This window comes from Zeugodacus cucurbitae, chromosome 2 (assembly GCF_028554725.1).
Source record: "Zeugodacus cucurbitae isolate PBARC_wt_2022May chromosome 2, idZeuCucr1.2, whole genome shotgun sequence".
NCBI lineage: Eukaryota > Metazoa > Arthropoda > Insecta > Diptera > Tephritidae > Zeugodacus > Zeugodacus cucurbitae.
This window is the reverse complement of record NC_071667.1, coordinates 55,370,824-55,390,732: the sequence shown is the minus strand read 5'-3', so window position 1 is coordinate 55,390,732 and position 19,909 is coordinate 55,370,824. Positions and strand designations below refer to the sequence as shown.

Here is a 19,909-nt window from a genome sequence, read left to right as displayed (position 1 = left end):
TATTACACAGGATGCCTTTATGTTCAGAATCTATGCATTAAAGTCAACATGACTAACATAAATGACTATAATCATGCTGGATTTTGTTTAGTACCTGATCCTGAAATGCACTGTCTTATATAAAATATGGTGTAAAGAGAGATCGTTATCATTATATTGGGCATATGACCAAGGCGATCTAAACCGACTTTATCAATTTTTAACATTAACTAAATATAAATCTCAAGTAAAAACGTTTACTCAATTTGATGAAGATACATAAACGTACCGGAAATATCCAGGTCCTTATATTTAATATATGAGAGCTGCTGTCATAAATTATTTACACTTTTTCTTTTGAATTCATTGTTGCTTCAGTTATCTATTCTAAAGCGAAAACTCGAAAAAAGACTTGGAAGTGGTCTGTATCCATCCTCCATTTCCTGTAACTAACATTTATTACGAATTCTCTATATTTACCTAAACGATAGGCTTGTAGGACTACAGAGCGGTCAGACGGTCGAATGAATTCATTTATATATATATTTTTGAAAAAATATCTATGAAGTTTCTTAAACACTATAACAGTAGCAGTGGATGTTAGAGTTGCCAATATGAATGCTTAATGCCGATCCTCTTTCCGATCGAGTTCAAAAAAATGTATACCAAAACTGTCATTCCTCATGCGATGCATTTATGTCATGCGATAAAATTTCCATTAAGTTTCTGATAGAATCTATGTTTAGTTATTTGGAGTACCTACAAATGCTTCGGTTCCTTTACTTGTCGGATAATATAGAGGAATGTACCATAAACATGAGAAGAAGGATCTGAATGTTCCATTTATATACATAATATATGTTTTACATTTATGTACATAGAAAATAAATAATTGATGGTAAACTATTGAGATATACTATATAATCTATATCTAGGGTTAAAGGATTACTCGTTCATTGTAAAGACTTTATAATATTACTAAGTAATATCTACTTAAGGAGAGAGTTCATCGCAATAATCTGGATTGGACTATATACGATTAGTCACCCCAAAGCCTCAGCCTTCGAAACGATGTCGTTACTGATATTTAAACCGATTTGTATAAAACAATCTTAGACAAATAAGGAAGGGCTAAGTTCGGGTGTAACCGAACATTTTATACTCTCGCAATTTATTGATGTAATTTTATAAAGACAAGGGTCGAATTGTGTACCCATATATTCGGCATAAAGTTCAATAGAATAACGAAAACCATTATAAATAGTATATGGGGACTGAGGTAATTCCTAAACCGATTTCACTCGTTTTCACCACCAAGATACAATGTATCGAAGACTATACGATCACTTAATTTAATATTACTTATAATTAGGTATATAGGATCTGGGGGAAATTATGACCCGATTTTTACCATTTCAGGTACAGAGAGAAACTGTTATAAGAAAAAAATTCAGAGGGAATGAATTACATTAAAATATCTGAGGGATTTACCTATATTTTCGGTGAAAAATTAACCTTGGGCACTGAGTTCTTCATGCTTGATATCAGGGGCCTTGAAAAGTCATGGTCCGATTTTGACAATTTTTCCACAAGTGATGTCACAGCTCAAATACAGTATTTGTGTAAAGTTTTATTCCGCTAGCTTCATTGGTTCCTTATGAATACATTATAAAGTGAACGAATCAGATGGAATTCAAAATTGGGTTATATGGGAAGTAGACGTAGTTGTGAACCGATTTCGCCCATATTCCACCCGTGTCATCAGGGTGTCAAGAAAGTGTTATATACCGAATTTCATTGAAATCGGTCGAATAGTTCTTGAGATATGGTTTTTGACCCATAAGTGGGCGACGCCACGCCCATTTTCCATTTTGTAAAAAAATCTCAGTGCAGCTTTCTTCTGCCATTTCTTATGTAAAAGTTGGTGTTTCTGACGTTTTTCGTTAGGGAGTTAACCCACTTTTAGTAATTTTCAACCTAACCTTTGTATGGGAGGTGGGCGTGGTTATTATCCGATTTCTTTCATTTTTGGACTGTATAAGGAAATGGCTAAAAAAACGAGCTTATATAGCTTTATTGATTTGCGAGTTATATACAAAAAACTTATTTGAGGGCGGGGTCACGCCCACTTTTCCAAAAAAATTACATCCAAATGTGCCCCTCCCTAATGGGATCCTATGTTCCAAATTTCATTTTCATAACTTTATTTATGACTTAGTTATGACACTGTATAGGTTTTCGGTTTCCTCCATTTTGTGGGCGTGGCAGTGGACCGATTTTGCCCATTTTCGAAGGCAACCTCCTCAGGATGCCAAGGAACATGTGTTCCAACTTTCATTAAGATATCTTAATTTTTACTCAAGTTATCGCTTGCACGGACAGACGGACAGACGGACGGACAGACATCCAGATTTCAAATCTACTCGTCATCCTGATCATTTATGTATATATAACCCCATATCTAACTCTTATATTTCTTGGTGACACAAACAACCGTTATGTGAACAAAACTATGATACTCTGTGCAACAGGTTGCGAGAGTATAAAAATTGCATTCAACCAACGCTTTTTTTTAACGCTTAAACGCTAGTGGACATTTAATTTTGCACCATGGGATTTCATGTATTTGGAAATAGAAAATTTTCTATGATTTTTAATAAGATTAATCCATAACTTTTGGATGACCTACGTGAAGAATAGCATAGTATTGAATCTTCTTACTAGAAAACCCTAGAAAACAAATCAGATTCATATTTATTATAATTATACCTGTAGGTTAAGCAGCTTCACATGTAAATCAAATTTTGAGGAGAACTCTCTCGATCATTAATGTGCAGCACAGTGGATCATGTTTAATAGATATCATCATCAAATCAATATAAGGTCGCATCCATAATTTTTTAAAATTGTTGTATAAAACAATAAATATTAATATTTTGTACTCGTAAAGTGTTTCAATTTATTTAAAGTTGTTCATAATTTTAGTAATATCGATATATATGCGTTTTTTGGGTAAAATAAATAGTTGTTTTTTAAGTAAATCTTAGAATATTTCAATATTTTTTAAGTATTCAATAATGATTATCCTCGGGCAGTAGCAGCAACATTGGCAGCCTGTTGTGCCACAGCAATTCCTTGAACGGCAGCATCTCTGGTGTGCTGACCAACACGCTCCTGTCGGAAAGGATTTAGAAGTTGAGAAATCGCTAAGAAAATATTTTTTTATTAAAAAAAAAATACTTACAACTTTCTTGCCGATCTTCTTGAGCCACCCGGCCTCTGTTTGTCCAGCGAATATGACGATCACGACAGCCAAGAAGATGAATACTTTGTTGAAGTTCATGTTGCTTAATTTTTTTCTTGAAAGTTTTTACAATTTATATAGCTTCTTAGCACTTTTCTAGCGGCTAATCCTCTTTTAAAGACACTTAAAATGAATTTGATGACAATGCAGCTGTTGGTTGCAACTTTTATAGTCAGTTCTTTGCCTATAGTTCTTTGATCCGTCCGCTAGACACTAGCTGGAAAAAAGCACCCGTGGCGGTTATGTACATATTTCAGGGGAAGCACAGGCCCCCATTGACATCCACTGTGCATATGTCAACTATTTACTGTCTGCCAAATATATAAAATATTCATTGATAGGCCGACAATATTTTGTTGTTTCTTATTTATTAAAATCGGTGATTTTATTTTCCTTATATGCAGAATAAGCTCGGGTTGTTGTTTAAAGACAGTTTTGTATTTGTACCCTATATGTATAATATATAGGTATTTACCTAAACTGATTTGTATTGCTAGCACATCAAAGTACTTTTCCGATGGCTGCATATGATATTCCCGTTATATATAATTGTATGAATTTTTAGTTATACTCGTATTTATACTTCGTTACACTGACAAAAATATCTTTCGTTTTCTTCCGTATACATATACATATATAGTATTACTGAAAATATTCCATAAAGGAGACTTAAAGCGTTCTTGGAGTGATTAATACATTGTTTTGAGAACTTTTTTAACTGGAACTTGACTTGGTCTACTTTACATTATCTAGTGGGTGTGATCGCTAGCACAGTGTTTGGGATTTGAACCTTGTTCCCATTGAATACTAGTCTAGGAAGTTTCGCTTTTAAAGGTTAAGATTTTAATTTCATTATTTAAATTATCACAGTGCTTTGTATAAATATACATTATATATAGACCTCATATGTATATAAAATCGTAATTGGCGTCAATTTAAAAGCAACTATAACATTTTAAAGTAATCAGTTCATCCCGAGGTGGCGAAGCATTTTAAACATTTGATTAAGCCAGTCTTGTTAGAAACTTTAAGATTATTTTTATAACTACTTGAGTAGAAAGCCAAGGAAACTGTGTTTAGTCCGAAATGGAACTCAGGGATTTATCAGTGTAGGGATCGTCTTAGATTCTTTTTTAAGAAGAGCTGAGAGAGCTAAAATTCAGTGGGTAAGTTTGATACTTAAACAAAATATGGACAAAATTTTTCAAGTTTCTTAAAATTTAAATAAAATGTCGTGTTGGATTCTTCCTTTTGGATTATTTGATATGTGAAATGAAGTACTCCCCGTCAGAAGAATATTTTTTTTAATAAACTATAAGTACTAATTGCAGATTTATTCATTATACCCTTAAAACCCGTGTTTTAAACAACAAGGGTATTTAAGACATCGTTATCTAAGCTTCTGCGCCATATTTTTACCATTTTGTAATGGGGGACTTACAAATTGTGATTTTTTATGGATCAAAAAAATTACTTCCACATTTTCTAAATTTTTATACAATGAAGAGATACTTGGTTTCAACTCGACTGATTCGGTATTCGATTGCGTAGATGAAAATCGTTCGATTTTAATCTTCATTCCATGGTCAACGAAAATTTCCAGTACTTCATAGTTTTGGTTTTGAACAATAATGTGAAAGTTAAGATATTAGTGAAAAGAACTGTTTGGTTACTTAAAACCTGAAAATTTTCGGGATCGACAGATACATATCTATATTGTATTATGGTATTTCTGGTGTTCATCATGGGGGACCTAAAAATGTTAAGCGGACTTCCAACAAATAATGGAATATATCGGAAATTTATTAATTGTTCGGAGGTTTCGAAATTTCTCTAGGGATGACTAAAAATACGTTCGATATTGCGCGGAAATCGAATAGAATCGAACTCAGTTATTGGGAAATAACTAGTGTGTAACTCCGACCAATATTTTATTTTAAAATTTTGATTGGCGAGATCATTGATTATAGGAGGAGAAAAGAGCTGGAATAGATTTAGGGGAAACTAAGTAGAAAAAAGTCATAGGAGAGTTTTTTTTATTGTTCTCAGTAGTAATTTCTTTAGACATTTGTGTGGGTGTTCTAAATCAGCGATAGCGAAACATTCTTTCATAATTTATCGAAGCTTTTGTATTTCGAATATTAAGTTAATTGCTTGTTAAGTCGTATAGGGACTAATTCTTTATAAATATTGTATTGTTCTATTCCTGTATTCTACAATAGATCATGCTATTCAGATGCTTTAGAATAATCCATACAAAGAAATTACCCCTTTAAATGTGAAGAGTGTTAGTATTGTTGCCAATAATATATCTAACAAATTTCATTTTTGTATTTTCGAAAGAATATTTATTTAAAATTATATATTTTTTGAAATTTAATTAAATTTTTTTTTATTTAATTAATTAATTTGTGATTTACTAATAATACTTATATGCTTAGTAAGCATAAATTAAAGCTTTATTCCAAAACAGTCCAACTCCAATCATTTAACCCTTCAGTGTCGCAGCGACATTGGCAGCCTGTTGAGCCACAGCGATTGTCTGTATGGTGGCATCTCGTGTATGTTGGCCAACGCGTTCCTAAATTGATAAAATTTATTATTAATATTATTTCCAAAAAATATTTGCATTACATTCAACTTACAATTTTCTTGCCAATCTTCTTGAGCCAACCAGCTTCGGTTTGTCCAGCGAAGATTGCCATGATAACAGCAAGTACAATGAAGACACCACGGAAATTCATTTTGATTTCTTATTATTTTTGGTTGTTTGTAATTTATTGAATATTTTGCGCGCTTGTGAGCGTGTTGTTGCTACTGCGGTTGAGCTGTGATAGTTGGTAGAGCGTCGGCTCGCATTGAGTTTTATAAGCGAGTGCGCGTCAAGCGCTGGATCATTCAAGTGATTTCCCTTTGCGCCACTGTATGCGCGCACTAATTAGTCAGCTTATCAAGACAAATAAATTGTTGTTGGCACAAAAGTTGTATATTCGTTTTAGTGTTTTTTGGTGTTTTGCTACGGGGATTCTTCATTCAGTCTTTAGATGGAATTTCCAAATACATATGAATACAAAGTACTTGCATAACATTTTATTTAAGTTCTTATCTATTAATTGACGAATGCAGAGAATTGTGCGGGAAACTTTTACTAGCGCAAATAATTAAATAATATGATTAAATAATATTTACTAATAAAGTACTATTTTAATAAAATTATATAAATTTATAAGAGCATCCAATGATATTTACCCAGTACTTACAAATTAGTTGCTTTTGTTAACAATTATTGTCACTGCTGTTGTTTATTTTAAGCACTTATAAAAATTTAATTTTGATAAGACTCGATAGACACATTTTAATAATTCTTGACTATTTATATGATAGTTACATATTATGAATATTGTTTTTTTTAGTTTAGTCCACAACAATAATCATTTAAATTTCTCTAAATGGTATTAGTATTATGTAAAGCATAGTATATGAATCTAGCGAACCGATCAGACTGTGTCATGTATGACATTTGAATTTAATATGGTATAAAACACATAATAATATTATTGGAATTAATATATGTAGAATTGGATAGAAAACATCCAAATATCTCCTTTCCGCCTTTTTGTCTTTTGAATTTCGTGGCTATGTATAAAAAGCTACAGAGCTCGTATCAGGCAATACTTGACATTTGATTAGTTTGGAGATTGCGTTCAACAGTTATAGACGTGAAAATATGGAGTTCACTAACGCCGAAATTCGCGCTATTTTAAAGTTTTCCTGCGTTAAAGGCAAATCCGCTAGAGAAACGTTCCGTGAGATTAATGGTGTTTTGGGGGAAGGAACTCTATCACTTCGAACTGCGGAGGAATGGTTTCGACGATTCAGAGCGAGTGGAAACGACACCATGGATAAGCCAGCCGGCGGAAGACCTGTGATGACGAATACCGATCAATTCATGGAAAACATCGAGTTAGACCGGCAAGTGGCATCTCGTCACATCGCGAAGGAGATGGGAGCTTGATGTTTCGGTGCCGCATGATTTAACGCAAAAAAAACCTTCTGGACCGAATCAACTTCTGCGATCTGCTGCTGAAACGGAACGAACCCGACCCATTTTTGAAGCGGATGGTGACTGGCGACGAAAAATGGATTACATACGACAATATCAAGTGAAAACGGTCGTGGCCGAAGTCCGGTGAATCCCAAACAGTGGCCAGGATGGTTTTGCTGTGTTTGTGGTGGGATTGGAAGGGAATCATCCACTATGAGCTGCTCGGACTATTTTTTTTCAAAGACCCAGATATCGTACATGAAGTCCTTAGTGCTTATGGATAATGTTTTACTTAAAAGATCGGTAAATCTCTCAGATATTTTAAAGAAATTCAGAGGGAATCTTTTTCTTCTAATAATAATGAGTCTCTCGATTAGTATTTGAAATAGTTTAGCAAAATTAAGTGATTGTCTTGGTTATAATGTAGCTTGGTGGTGAGAATGAATGAAATCGGTCCAGCAATTGCACCAGGTTCCATACTCTATATATGTATAATGACTTTCGTTGTTCTTGTAAGTTTTATGCCGAATATATGGGTCAAAGTGTTTAATATAACAATTTAATATATATCATTAGGAAATCCACTTTTGATACTTTTGAAGATTTTCTATTTTTCTATTTCTCCATGAAGAAGTCCTATATAGGTCCTCAAAGAGAGTGCAACCTAGCAATTAAACATTTTAATAGTTATCCACTATTTTAAAAAATAAAACACCTTGAGATCAAGTTATTATCTTTTTGAAATTCCCCTATCGTATTAGTTTGGATTGTCTTCGATTAAACTTTATAGCAAAACACTGTTGAACAAATCTATGATGACTTGTACATAGTAAAAGTTCTTGTATCGAGACTTGAATATGGTTCTATAATATGAAAATAATCATAATAGGGCCACTTCTCAAACTGATTGCAATTTTCATGTTCATATATTCTATTAACTAGAATATCCAAGATACATATTTCCTTAGATTTCTAATGAAAATGTCATAAACAACTTCTAATTTTCATTCATTTCTTCCCGCTGTGTGTCAATTGCTAAAGCGCTAAATGCTAGATGATTTCTCTTATCAAACTGGTTTCCCCAACATTTGGCAATAACAAATAAAATTCACCTGCAAAAACTCGCGTCGGTTATTTGCACTTCGGGTTTCGGAAGTAAAAAAATCACTGGAATCGCCATTTATTACTCAATTTATTATCTGTTTATCTACCTTTAGTAGGGGATACATGATCAAGAGCACGTAAACGAAGCGCCTAATTAATTCATCGCTGTTTCATTCATAAATATTTTTAAATCAACACTTATATTTGCATATTTATAAAAGTATTCAAAATAGGTATTAAATGACCCAGCAGGAAAAAAAATATTTGTGATTTCTAGATGAAATTATTCTATACTCTACCATTTATTATAGGTTTTAAAATGCAAATTTTGATATATTTCTACTACTTCCGATCTATTTGATCTATATTCCATTTAAAACAATATTTTCAAAAGTCATCATTATTCATAATTTTTGCTGATAATAATCAATACAATCGATTAAATACAGTTTTCGATTTTTAATTAAATTAAATTTAGCTAAATTAAATTAAATATATTTTGTTTAATTGAAATTAATTTAAATTAAATTGTTTAACAAAGTTCAATTTTCCTACTGGGTATTTGTGCGAATAATTAATGATAAATATGTTGACATGCACACATACATTTATATAAATGTTTATAATTTCACTATTTCTTTTTACTCATAATTCCCGTCTGTCTTTTGTCTCATTTGTTGCCAATATTTGATTTCTTACTCTCAATTCAAGCAATACAAAAGAGGTTAATGTTCAGCTCATTATTCACAAAGCATTGGTGAAACGTCATTGTCTTTCCTGGTATTAGGTGATTCCTCTTCATCCCAGTTTCTTTTTTCATAACAAGATATTTTTTTTGAAGAAATAATTGTTGTTTGTTTATTTAATGGAATTCCAAATTATTGATTTACGTAGGATTGGGAAACAACCGGAAATAATTATTGGAATCCAAGTTGAAAGTAAACAGGATGAAAGACTTGATTTTGGTGGGTTATGTTTAGCTTTTTGCAGAGCCTGAAGACAAAATAATTGTACAATGGAAGAGTCTATACTTAAGATTTTTTTAAATGATTTGCTAAAAACGGGAAATGAAGCATATGGTCTTTTAAGGTTGTAATACATATACAACTAAAACTATTTATCTCTGAGAAGTTATATTGAAACTTAAGTCTTTGAACCTAACTTAACATAACCAACTTAGATAATGGCATATAATGGTTTCCATAGAAAAATCTAATTGTTGTTGCTTTGTGTTCGTACCAATATGTCGGTGCTTTCAGAGCCATTTTAAAGCCAAGATGTGGCCATGCTTCAATTCGTGATTAGGTCCAGAATCAGTGCGGGAATATTTAGGGATAATTTATACACAAATTTAGAACCAAGGTTTTAGTATATCCGATGATGTCATAGGTCTAGGAAAGGTTCCAAACGATATTTCTTATGATCATATAATAATATTAACGAACTGTTAAATTATATATTGAAACCACTTAAAGCGAGTGCGAAAAGTTCGATTTCGGATAGATATTTTTGAGGTCAAAATTATTTTATGTTATGTGCAGTAGGATATCTCATGATCACTTTAAACTATATCTTCTCTAAGCGAAGAATTTATCTATGCTGCTCTCTTATCATTAAGGTACATGGCATTTAATAATTGTGATGGGAAAATCTCTTCAATGTCAAATATTTATTTTGAGTTAAGCCATAAGTAACTATAGCTTGATATTGTCACGAGAATAAAATTCTTCAAATAATCGCTTTATAGGATTTCACTTATCCGCTATGTTCTTTTCAAAAACTACGAACCAACTTCTTTCATTATTCTAAATATTACCAAGTTTTTAAACTTTTATAAAAATTATTTTTTATTTATTGGCTTTGATAATTCTCATAATTGAATTAAAATATATTCTGTCAGACAACCCAAATACTTTATTTGACAGATTATTCCGTAACTTATCACATTACTTTTCTACTAAGCCTTATAACAGATTTGACATACATAGTTCAAAGCCATCATTCACGGTAAAACATATTGAAATAAATCAAAGAAAGTTAGCTAACATTGGTCCAGTACCTTAAGGATCCTTAGATTACTAAAACTAGTTTTATAGAAATATAAATAATATTTTTTTTTCTTTTTTGAACAAACTTATTTTTATTGAATTAATATTATTTTAAACTCCATAATTCAGTCACATTCTTGTCTAAATAAATAAATATTAAATTTAGCTAGTGTATATAAATATTTGTTGTAACAGCTTCCGCCATTTAATCAGTTTATCCCTTCAATGTTGCTGCAACATTTGCTGCCTGTTGCGCCACGGCGATTGTCTGGATGGTGGCATCTCGTGTATGTTGGCCGACACGCTCCTGAAATTTAAAGGAAGAAATTGATATTCGTTAATAAAGCCTTCTTATTAAGAGCATATATAGACATATATTTAATTTTTTGAACAATTATTTTCAACTTACAATTTTCTTGCCAATCTTTTTCAACCATCCAGCCTCGGTTTGTCCAGCGAAGATGGCGACGAAGACAGCCAAGAGTACGAAAATCTTGTTGAAGTTCATTTTGTTTGTTTAAGTTTTAATATTTGTATGCTAGTTATCTTATAAGCTTGTTGAGCTTCCACTTTCTTCGACGTACGAAATGTGTTTATTGATAGTTCACCAGATTCGCTTTGCTTTTATAGCTGGACAGAGATACAAAGTACTTTTTCTTATCAGCGCGCATTGCTCAGTAGAGTGTCTGTATAGATAAGTATATGTACATATTTGTTTGTATTGACAGCATCATTTAAACTTTGTTGATAAATTTTTGGGAAAATTAAAAATACTAAATATGTTCTATTTATAAATTGTTTATATAGTTTTTATATAATTTCAAATATACGTACATATACATATATTTATTTTAAGTACAAGATAGAATTATTCAGCATAATTCAACAATTTCATACTATTATGATTTAGTATTTATTTTAGTTAAGTAATATTATTTAAGCTATATTCCCATTATATAAGTTTAGTAGTTCAGGTAGACATTTGTATACATACATATGTATATCATAATCCTATTAAAAATTAAGTGCACTGAAACATCTTTTCGGTTAAAAATCACACAAAAATAACTCTTGATACGTCACCTAGCTTCCATATTCCTAATAGAAGTATACACGTGATTTCTAACTTCAGGACGGCATAATTGTCTTAGTAAAATTATGTAAGAATAGGTATCTCAAGAGGGAGTTACGCGAGACCAAGCAAGTGGTCTTGAGAAGTCAAGCGAATTTAAAAAATTAATCAAGATTAGCTGTCTCGTTAGACCAAAATAGGGCTTAGGGAAATTACCAAAGGTCCATATGCAACTGACGTAGAAACCGCTTAGCTGGTTATAGCCGTCCATATCTTCTTTTTCTTGACTGGCATAGACACCGCTTACGCGATTATAGCCGAGTCCACAACAGCGCGCCTGGTCTCCACCTGGTTCTTCCATCGGAGTGGAGGTCTCCCTCTTCCTCGGCTTCCACCAGCGGGTACTGCGTCGAATACTTTTAGAGCTGGAGCACTTTCATCCATTCGTACAACATGATCTAGCCAGCGTAGCCGCTGTCTTTTTATTCGGTGGACTATGTCGTCGAATAACACGTACAGCTCATTCCATCTTCTGCGGTATTCGCCGTTGCCAACGTTTAAGGAACCATAAATCTTCCGCAAAACCTTTCTCTCGAAAACTCCTAGAGCCGTCTCATCGGATGTTGACATTGTCCACGCTTCTGTACCATAAAACCGTCCATATATAATAATATTCGTGCATGAAACCCGTGTAGATCTTCTGGTAGCCTTCCTGTATGTCACTATTATATATAAAGTAAAATTCATATAAGAGAACCATCGTCTCTCTCAATGGTATCTGCATTTCTGTTATGTAATGCTAAGAGAGTCACAGTGTAGGATTTCAAAATGTCTCTAGAAAATTGTGAGTGTTAAATTGTTGTAACTATCACTCAGGAATACAGACATATCTAGTTTTGTTTAGCACTAAGCATTTTACCTGTGCGCTTTCTTATCACAAAAGCTTTGCCGTGGCTTTCGCGCGAAAATCCGCTTTCTTAAGCGATCACGTTCTCAATATTTAGTACCCGTTTTTGAAATAAGTGTAATGCATTGCCGACTGGAGGTCAATCGTTAAACTCTCCACACTCCACAAATAGTACTCCATTTCATTCACAATGAATACAAAAATCGCGGTAATCTTCGCTGTGTTCCTGCTTATTGTTGCCGTGGGATTCACACAGGCCGATTGTTTGGACGACCTCAATGAGAGAACTGTGAGTTATTTGTTTAATAAACTGTTATCTTCCGGTATTAATTTCAAGTGTTTTCACACTTTTCAGAGTCAAGTGGTTAATGCGGTGAAGATCAACAAAATTGCTACAAACATTGATGTGATTGGAAAAACATTAAGGAATTTAGATACCGATTCAAATGAAGATAAATAAATCTTTTTTAAGGGAGGGGTCTGGGTTTCAGCGCAAAAAAAAAAAACACTTTTTTTGTGATTTTTTATCTCAAATATCGATTAAGCAATTTTATTCAAACCTTCTATACATTATTGAGCATAGTTTTGACTATGTTCTGTAAATTTTTCACGCAAAAATATTAAACGATTAGCCCGTAACAGAGCTTCCCCTAGGACGTCTTGAAAAAAAAAACAATTTGCGCTGTTCACTGTAACTCGGCAATTATCCGAAAATGAAAAACCATAAAAATTTTGTTAAATTTTAAACAAATCTTCCCCCCAACGCTCGCTGATTATTATTTTTTGTATTTAAAAATTTTTGGCGGCCATCTAAAGTGTGAACCGTTATTTTCCACTAAAATTTTCGCCATTTTCAGGGTGGGAAACACCCTTAATGTTTTTCTAAACGTAGGGGGGAGGTATTTTATGTGAAGAAAATGTGTACCAAGTTTGAAATGAATCGGTCGAGTAGTTTTCAAATGACAGTGAACACGGACTTCAAAAAAGTAGTTTTGAGAAAAACGCGTTTAAAGCCGTAGCTGTTAGAGTTAGAGCGTTAAAGGCCCCGAGACTAATTAAACAATAACTTCAAGAATATTGCTTAGATCGGATTAAAATTTAGATGACATATTCTTGAAATGTTAAACAATAAAATAAAACAAAACAAAAATCGATTTTTCGAAAGTGAAAACCCAGACCCCTCCCTTAAGTATAGTTATTACTTGAATGTGTATTTTAAAATTATACTTGAAATTTGTTAGAAAATTACTTTGTTTTGAAATAAAAACAAATACGCTCTAGCGATCTGGGAGATTCGTCTCTTCTTTCGATTGGCAGTTGTGAGAAAAAAATACTTTTTTAACACTTCAAAACGATTCAGAACCTATTAAACAGTTGTAATATGTATTATGAGAAACATCATAATTTTTAAATTTTTTTTCGTATGCAAGGAGTTGAAAACCTAATTTTGTCAATATTGTTGCACAAAACAACAAATATAATATCTATGAAAATGGTGGTCGCGGCAGGCATGGCTAGGTCAGCGATCATACCAGCGGCTCTGTTATATCAAGGAATTTGGAAATATTACTATTTTAAGAGACAATTGTTAAATTGATGATCTAAAAATCCTTTAACTAAGCTGCAGATAATATTAAAGAGTGTTCTTGTTTTTATAAAATTTAATTTTATTTAAATACTTTTATTTTAATCTCCATACATTTGTCAAATATTTTAAAAATAAATAAATATTAATCATAATTTAGGTACATAAATGTTTCTACACTCATTCAACATATTCAGTTTATCCCTTCAATGTTGCCGCAACATTTGCTGCTTGTTGCGCCACGGCGATGGTTTGGATAGTGGCATCTCGTGTATGTTGACCGACGCGCTCCTGGAATTTTATGAAAAGAAATGGAAATTAGTTAGTAAATGCTTAGTCAATTAAGAATTTGTAAACAAATTTATGTCAGTTTTAATATTTTTATTTGAAACTTACAATTTTCTTGCCAATCTTTTTCAACCATCCCGCCTCGGTTTGTCCTGCGAAGACAGCAACGAAGACAGCCAGGAGTACGAAGATCTTGTAGAAGTTCATTTTGTTTGTTTAAGTTTTAATATTTGTCTGCTAGTTGTTTTATAAGCTTGTTGAGCTTCCAGCTTCTTCGACTTTCGAATTGTGTTTATTGATAGTTGACTGGCTTCGCTGTGCTTTTATAGCACTTCAGAGATTCAGAGCACCTTTTGTTATCAGCGCGCTTTGCCGGGGATTTCTTTTCACTTACTATGTATGTATTTCCAGCATCATCTAAATTATCAGTCTTAGCGTGACTTTGTACAATTAAAAATATTTAAATATATTTATATGAACAAATTTTTGTTTATAATCCGCAATATGTGTCTTTCAGGTAACTTCTCACTTAAATATGCAGGACATATAATATAGTATATATAGTATATATATAGGAACAAGCTTTAAATTATTATTTTAAGTAGGGGTAGTCAGAGACACGAAAAAATGAGAATTTTCAGTAATTTTTTTTTGCTATTAAATCATGTTATTTTTCAAAAGTAATAATATGGCATTATTATAGAATGTTTTGACTTAAAGTCACGTAAATTTGAAAAAAAAAATTATAATTTCCAAAGTTATAGCTGTTTGTGTTGACCCAGTTTCAAAAAAAGGTCCTTGCGGTGACAATCATAAGTCCTTGGAGAGTCATCTAAAATCAATCGTATAAAAAAAATTAGTTTTTTAGATAATCCTGGGCCTGATCGAAGCTTTTTTTCAAAAGTTAACAAAATGGTGGACTCAGGAATTTTTTTCTTGATTTTCGGGAAAAAATCAACGGTTAATTGGTCTTAAAAAATCGAAATTTTTGAAATAAAAATCCTTCGAACAGGCCTGAGTTTATTATGTACTCTAAAAGCTGTATGAACTTCATTTAAATCTACTGAGCGGTTATCGAGTTACAGTTGTCACCAGTTCAAAACACGTCGGTTTGAGATAAACGCATTTAAAGTATCACACTAGCTTTTTGGTTTGCCCGAGCATTGTTATTTGTCGAATAACTCGAAAAGTAATGATCGGCTCAATTTCAAATTTTTAGAGAATATTTTTAAGATATTACACTTAACGTAAATGCAAAAAAAAAATTGATTTTTTTGAGAATCCTGACTACCCTAACCCCTTAAGTGGCAACTCTCTTCAAACAATATTTTTAATTTTCACTAAAACTTCTTCTTGAATTGTTTCTAAAACTTCTTCAGCCTGTAGTTTTCTATTTCTTAATATTTTTTTTAATTTTACATATAAAATTGGCCAGGTGGCAACCATCTATATATTTGTTTTAACACTTTCCTAATACTCGAAAAAAAAATCCGCTACGTAGATTATTCATCAAATTATAAACCGTAGTAAGAAATTTCGTCTTGTCACACGCTCCGTAAAATTTAATAGCGTATCTAAAAAGTATACCGTTAAATAGAAATCTTTAAAAATGTAAGCAGCTCGTGTATCGACGCTAGTTTTACTAAAACACCCAATCTTTATTCAACGCGTTCGCAAGCGCCGACCTTTTTCTTAAAAAATTGAAGCAGTTACCTCGAAGTCAATCCTTAAACTCACAATGTTTATAAAAATAGTGGTAATATTTGCTGTGTTGCTGCTAATTACGGGTGTGAAATGCCAACAGAACGATACTGAACTCATTACGACAACTGTGAGTTATTTGTTTAGAAAACGCATATTTCTGTGTATTAATTTCAAGTTCTATACTTTTCAGGAAGAGACACTGGTCAACAATACTGTTAGTTATTCGCTAAATACTTTCATATCTTTCGGGCTAAGTACAGGTATTTTCCTTTTCAGATTGATGAGTCGGTAGAAAAGAAAGTGGAGTTAAAGAACCAAGAAGAACCTGCAAAAGATGTAATCTCTGATGCGGTGGCACTAAAGAAGCAAGCATTTGAAAAAAATGATGTTGAAAATGATATAACCGCTGATTATAATGATTATAAGTCTGATTCGTCTATTAACTATTCGAACTTTGATTCGTACTCTCAGTTGTCAACTTGTATTAGTTCTGATGAGACTGATTGTAATGAATCTGTTAGCTCTGAAGAAGAGTTTAATCGTTGTGATTGTGATGATTGATCTGATTCAAATTATTAAATTATATAGAACAGTATTTGATGAAAATGAGAATAAATCCATAATAATATTGATGATGATTATTTTCACACTGTACTTGCAATTTTAAGAAGAATTAGTTACAGTTTTAATGTTTGATTCACCGCTATTTCCAAAAATAAATGAAATTCACATATTTACAACGGGAAGCATCGGTTATTTACTCTTCGAGTTTTGGAAATAAAAAACCACTTGCATCGTCATTCAACACACATTTGTTTACACCTATATTTATAGTAAATTTTATGAGCACATAAACAAAGTGCTCAATTAATTCAGCTCGAGTTTCATTCATAAAAGCTTATAATCATACTTACAAATCTATATACGGATCAGTCTGTATTCAGCGTTGAATGCCCTGTTGGAAAACTTTTCTTCAGTTTAACTAGGCATTTCTGTATTACCCTCTTTCGATAGAACGACATGATAGCATTTTCCGGAAGGGTAATTATGTTTTGACTGGAATATTCGTAGCTTCGCTATTTCTTCTAGTCATATCTCCATCTTTCGTTTGCTTCATTTGTTGCTAATAAGTATTTTTTTACATTCAATCCAAAACCACAAAAGAGTTTAATGATCTGTTCATTCATTCGCAAATTATTGGTGATTCGTGGTATTAGGTGATTCCTCTTTATACCAGTTTCGTAATTTTGTTGTTTATGTCTTTTATAACAGTAGACATTTTTTATCAAACGCTCAACTATTGTTGTTCAAAACCCAATATTTGATACACGTCATTTTGGGAAATACCATGGCAAATAACCCTTGGTAACAAAAGAAAAAGCACCCAAAAAATAACTGGATTTCGGTCTCTAAGATTTTTTAATTCGTAGTAGTTTTATAGTTAAGCGCGAAAGTAAAACAATTTTCAAGACTGAAGTGTCTAAATTGAGAGTTACTAAAGCATTGTTATTAAAAAACGCGAGTTTAGGTTGAATAGTTGGTATGGGTCTGGTGGTGAACGAGGACAAGACGAAATATCTCCTGCCATTAAACAAACAGTCGGCGCATTCGCGTCTTGGCTCCCACGTCACTGTTGACAGTCATAACTTTGAAGTTGTAGATAATTTCGTCTACCTGGGAACCAGCATCAACACCGATAATAATGTCAGCCTTGAAATCCAACGCAGAATTACTCTTGCCAACAGGTGCTACTATGGACTGAGTAGGCAATTGAAAAGTAAAGTCCTCTCTCGACGAACAAAACCTAACATCTACAAGTCCCTCATCATTCCCGTCCTATTTTATGGTGCAGAAGCGGCACTAGGAGTTATGGCCGAATGGACGAAAGTGCCCCAGCTCTGAAAGTTTTCGATGAAGTACCCGCTGGTGGGAGCCGAGGAAGAGGGAGGCCTCAACCCCGATAAACAGAAAGCACCCATAAAATAACTGGATTTCGGTCTCTGTTTGTTATTCGTAGAAGTTTTATAGTTAAGCGCTAAATTAAAATGAGTTTCAAGACAGAAGAGTACAATTTGTTATTAACAAATGGGAATTTATGTTGGATAGTTGGTTTCGAAGGGCCAGAACACATACGAACTATTCCTGAAATTACGTTGTATTAAAGATTATTGGTTCAAAATTAGACGAGAACAAGTAAGGAAAGGCTAAGTTCAGGTGCAAGCGAACATTTTATACTCTCCCAATTTATTGAAGAAATTTTATTAAGATAACGCACAAATTTACCCATAAATTCGGCATAAAGTTTAATAGAATAACGAAAATAGCCATATATAGATATGAGGGCTGAGGTAATTCCTGAACCGATTTCATTCATTTTCACCGACAAGGTACACTATATCCAAGACTATACGCTCACTTAATTTTGCTAAGATATCTCACATATTAACCAATACATATATGCGGAATAAAGCCCAACGAATTTTTGAAAAACCTATATGTAATTAGCTATATGGGAGCTAGGCTATGTTATGACCCGATTTTAATAATTTTTGGAACAGAGACACACTATTAGAAGAAAAAAATGCCTTTGAGTTACATTAAATTATCTGAGAGATTTACCGATATTTTCGGTTAAAATTTACCCTTAGGTGCTGAGTTCAACATGTTTGATATCTGGGGCCTTGAAAAGTTATAGTAAAGTGAAGGAATCAGGTCAAAATGGAGTTATAAGGAAAGTAGTCCTGGTTGTGAACCGATTTCGAACATTTTTTATCCGCGTCAAGAAAATATTATACACCGAATTTCATTGAAATCTGTCGAGTAGTTCCTGAGATATGGTTTTTGACCCATAACTGGGCGATGTCACGCCCATTTTTCATTTCTTCCTTCTGCTATTTATTCTGTAAAATTTAGTTTTTCTGACGTTTTTCGCTGTTTTGTGGGCGTGGCAGTGGACCGATTTGCCCATCTTCGAAAGCAACCTCGTCAGGGCGCCAAGGAATGTGTGTTCCAAGTTTCATTAAGATATCTCAATTTTTACTTCTTACTCAAGTTATAGACAGGACAGATTTCCGGATTTCAACTTCAGTCCTCGTCCTGATCATTTATATATATATAACCCCATATCTAAATCTTTTATTTCTTGGTGACACAAACAACCGTTATGTGAACAAAACTATAATACTCTCGTGCAACATGTTGCGAGAGTATAATAATCTCAGTTAGAGATTAGAGATCATAATAATATCGCAGTAGAGTAGATAGTCAAAAACTATATGTGGAGTTTGTTGCGTAAGCTATCATATCGAACCTCTTCTTAAATTGTTTCTTAAACTTCTTCAGTTTGTAAATAGTTACTTATTTTTTATTTTTTTTTTTAAATTTTAAGTAAAAACTAGAACTGGTGGTTAAATTATAAACCGTAGTAAGCAATTTCGTCTTGTCAAACGTTTCGTTGCGCTCAGCAAATTTTTATAGCGTGTCTAAAGAGTATACCGTTAAATAGAAAGCATTAAAAGTGTAAAGAGCTCGTGTATCGACGCTAGTTTTACTAAGAGACCCAAACTTTATTCATCGCATTCGGAAGCGACGACCTTTACTTTAAAAAATTTAAGCAGATACCTCGAAGTCTATCCATAAACTCACAATGTTTATAAAAATCGTGGTAATATTTGGTGTGCTCCTGCTGGGTGTGGTATGCAAACAGGAACCGGCAGCTGCCAACGGTGCTGTTAGTTATTCGCTAAATACATACATATTTTCCGGACTAAGTTCAAGTGTTTTCCTTTACAGATTAATGAGGCGGTTGAAAAGAAAGTGGAGTTAAAGAACAAAGAAGAAGAAAATTTTGTAGTACATGATGAGGTGCAAAAA

The 19,909-nt window shown here is 32.8% G+C and overlaps 5 protein-coding genes across 6 annotated transcripts; 1 reads left to right on the top strand and 4 right to left on the bottom strand.

Moving 5' to 3' along the window:
- Positions 1 to 2,907: 2,907 nt before the first annotated feature.
- LOC105209466 (cecropin-1-like) lies at positions 2,908 to 3,433 on the bottom strand. Its single transcript, XM_011179879.3, has 2 exons — positions 3,224 to 3,433; positions 2,908 to 3,153 (listed from the first exon to the last, which is right to left on the bottom strand). The coding sequence occupies exons 1-2, from the start codon at positions 3,320 to 3,322 to the stop codon at positions 3,061 to 3,063; spliced, it is 192 nt and encodes a 63-aa protein (XP_011178181.2). The 5' UTR covers positions 3,323 to 3,433; the 3' UTR covers positions 2,908 to 3,060.
- Positions 3,434 to 5,603: 2,170 nt separating this feature from the next.
- Positions 5,604 to 6,141, bottom strand: LOC105209463 (cecropin-1-like). Its single transcript, XM_011179876.2, has 2 exons — positions 5,929 to 6,141; positions 5,604 to 5,864 (listed from the first exon to the last, which is right to left on the bottom strand). Exons 1-2 carry the CDS (start codon positions 6,025 to 6,027, stop codon positions 5,772 to 5,774), a joined length of 192 nt encoding a protein of 63 aa, XP_011178178.1. The 5' UTR covers positions 6,028 to 6,141; the 3' UTR covers positions 5,604 to 5,771.
- A 4,399-nt stretch (positions 6,142 to 10,540) lies between these two features.
- Positions 10,541 to 11,088, bottom strand: LOC128919718 (cecropin-1-like). The gene is made up of 2 exons (XM_011179865.3): positions 10,890 to 11,088; positions 10,541 to 10,787 (listed from the first exon to the last, which is right to left on the bottom strand). The coding sequence occupies exons 1-2, from the start codon at positions 10,986 to 10,988 to the stop codon at positions 10,695 to 10,697; spliced, it is 192 nt and encodes a 63-aa protein (XP_011178167.2). The 5' UTR covers positions 10,989 to 11,088; the 3' UTR covers positions 10,541 to 10,694.
- Positions 11,089 to 14,117: 3,029 nt separating this feature from the next.
- On the bottom strand, positions 14,118 to 14,643 carry LOC128919764 (cecropin-1-like). The gene is made up of 2 exons (XM_054236143.1): positions 14,441 to 14,643; positions 14,118 to 14,335 (listed from the first exon to the last, which is right to left on the bottom strand). The coding sequence occupies exons 1-2, from the start codon at positions 14,537 to 14,539 to the stop codon at positions 14,243 to 14,245; spliced, it is 192 nt and encodes a 63-aa protein (XP_054092118.1). The 5' UTR covers positions 14,540 to 14,643; the 3' UTR covers positions 14,118 to 14,242.
- A 509-nt stretch (positions 14,644 to 15,152) lies between these two features.
- Positions 15,153 to 16,690, top strand: LOC105209455 (uncharacterized). 2 transcript variants are annotated; one of them, XM_011179867.3, is made up of 3 exons: positions 15,488 to 16,163; positions 16,227 to 16,250; positions 16,313 to 16,690. In XM_011179867.3, the coding sequence occupies exons 1-3, from the start codon at positions 16,071 to 16,073 to the stop codon at positions 16,595 to 16,597; spliced, it is 402 nt and encodes a 133-aa protein (XP_011178169.1). In that variant the 5' UTR covers positions 15,488 to 16,070; the 3' UTR covers positions 16,598 to 16,690. The 2 variants fall into 2 exon arrangements, with proteins under 2 accessions (XP_028894360.1, XP_011178169.1); XM_029038527.2 differs by lacking the exon at positions 16,227 to 16,250 and having other exon boundaries at positions 15,153 to 16,163.
- The last annotated feature ends 3,219 nt before the right edge of the window (positions 16,691 to 19,909 follow it).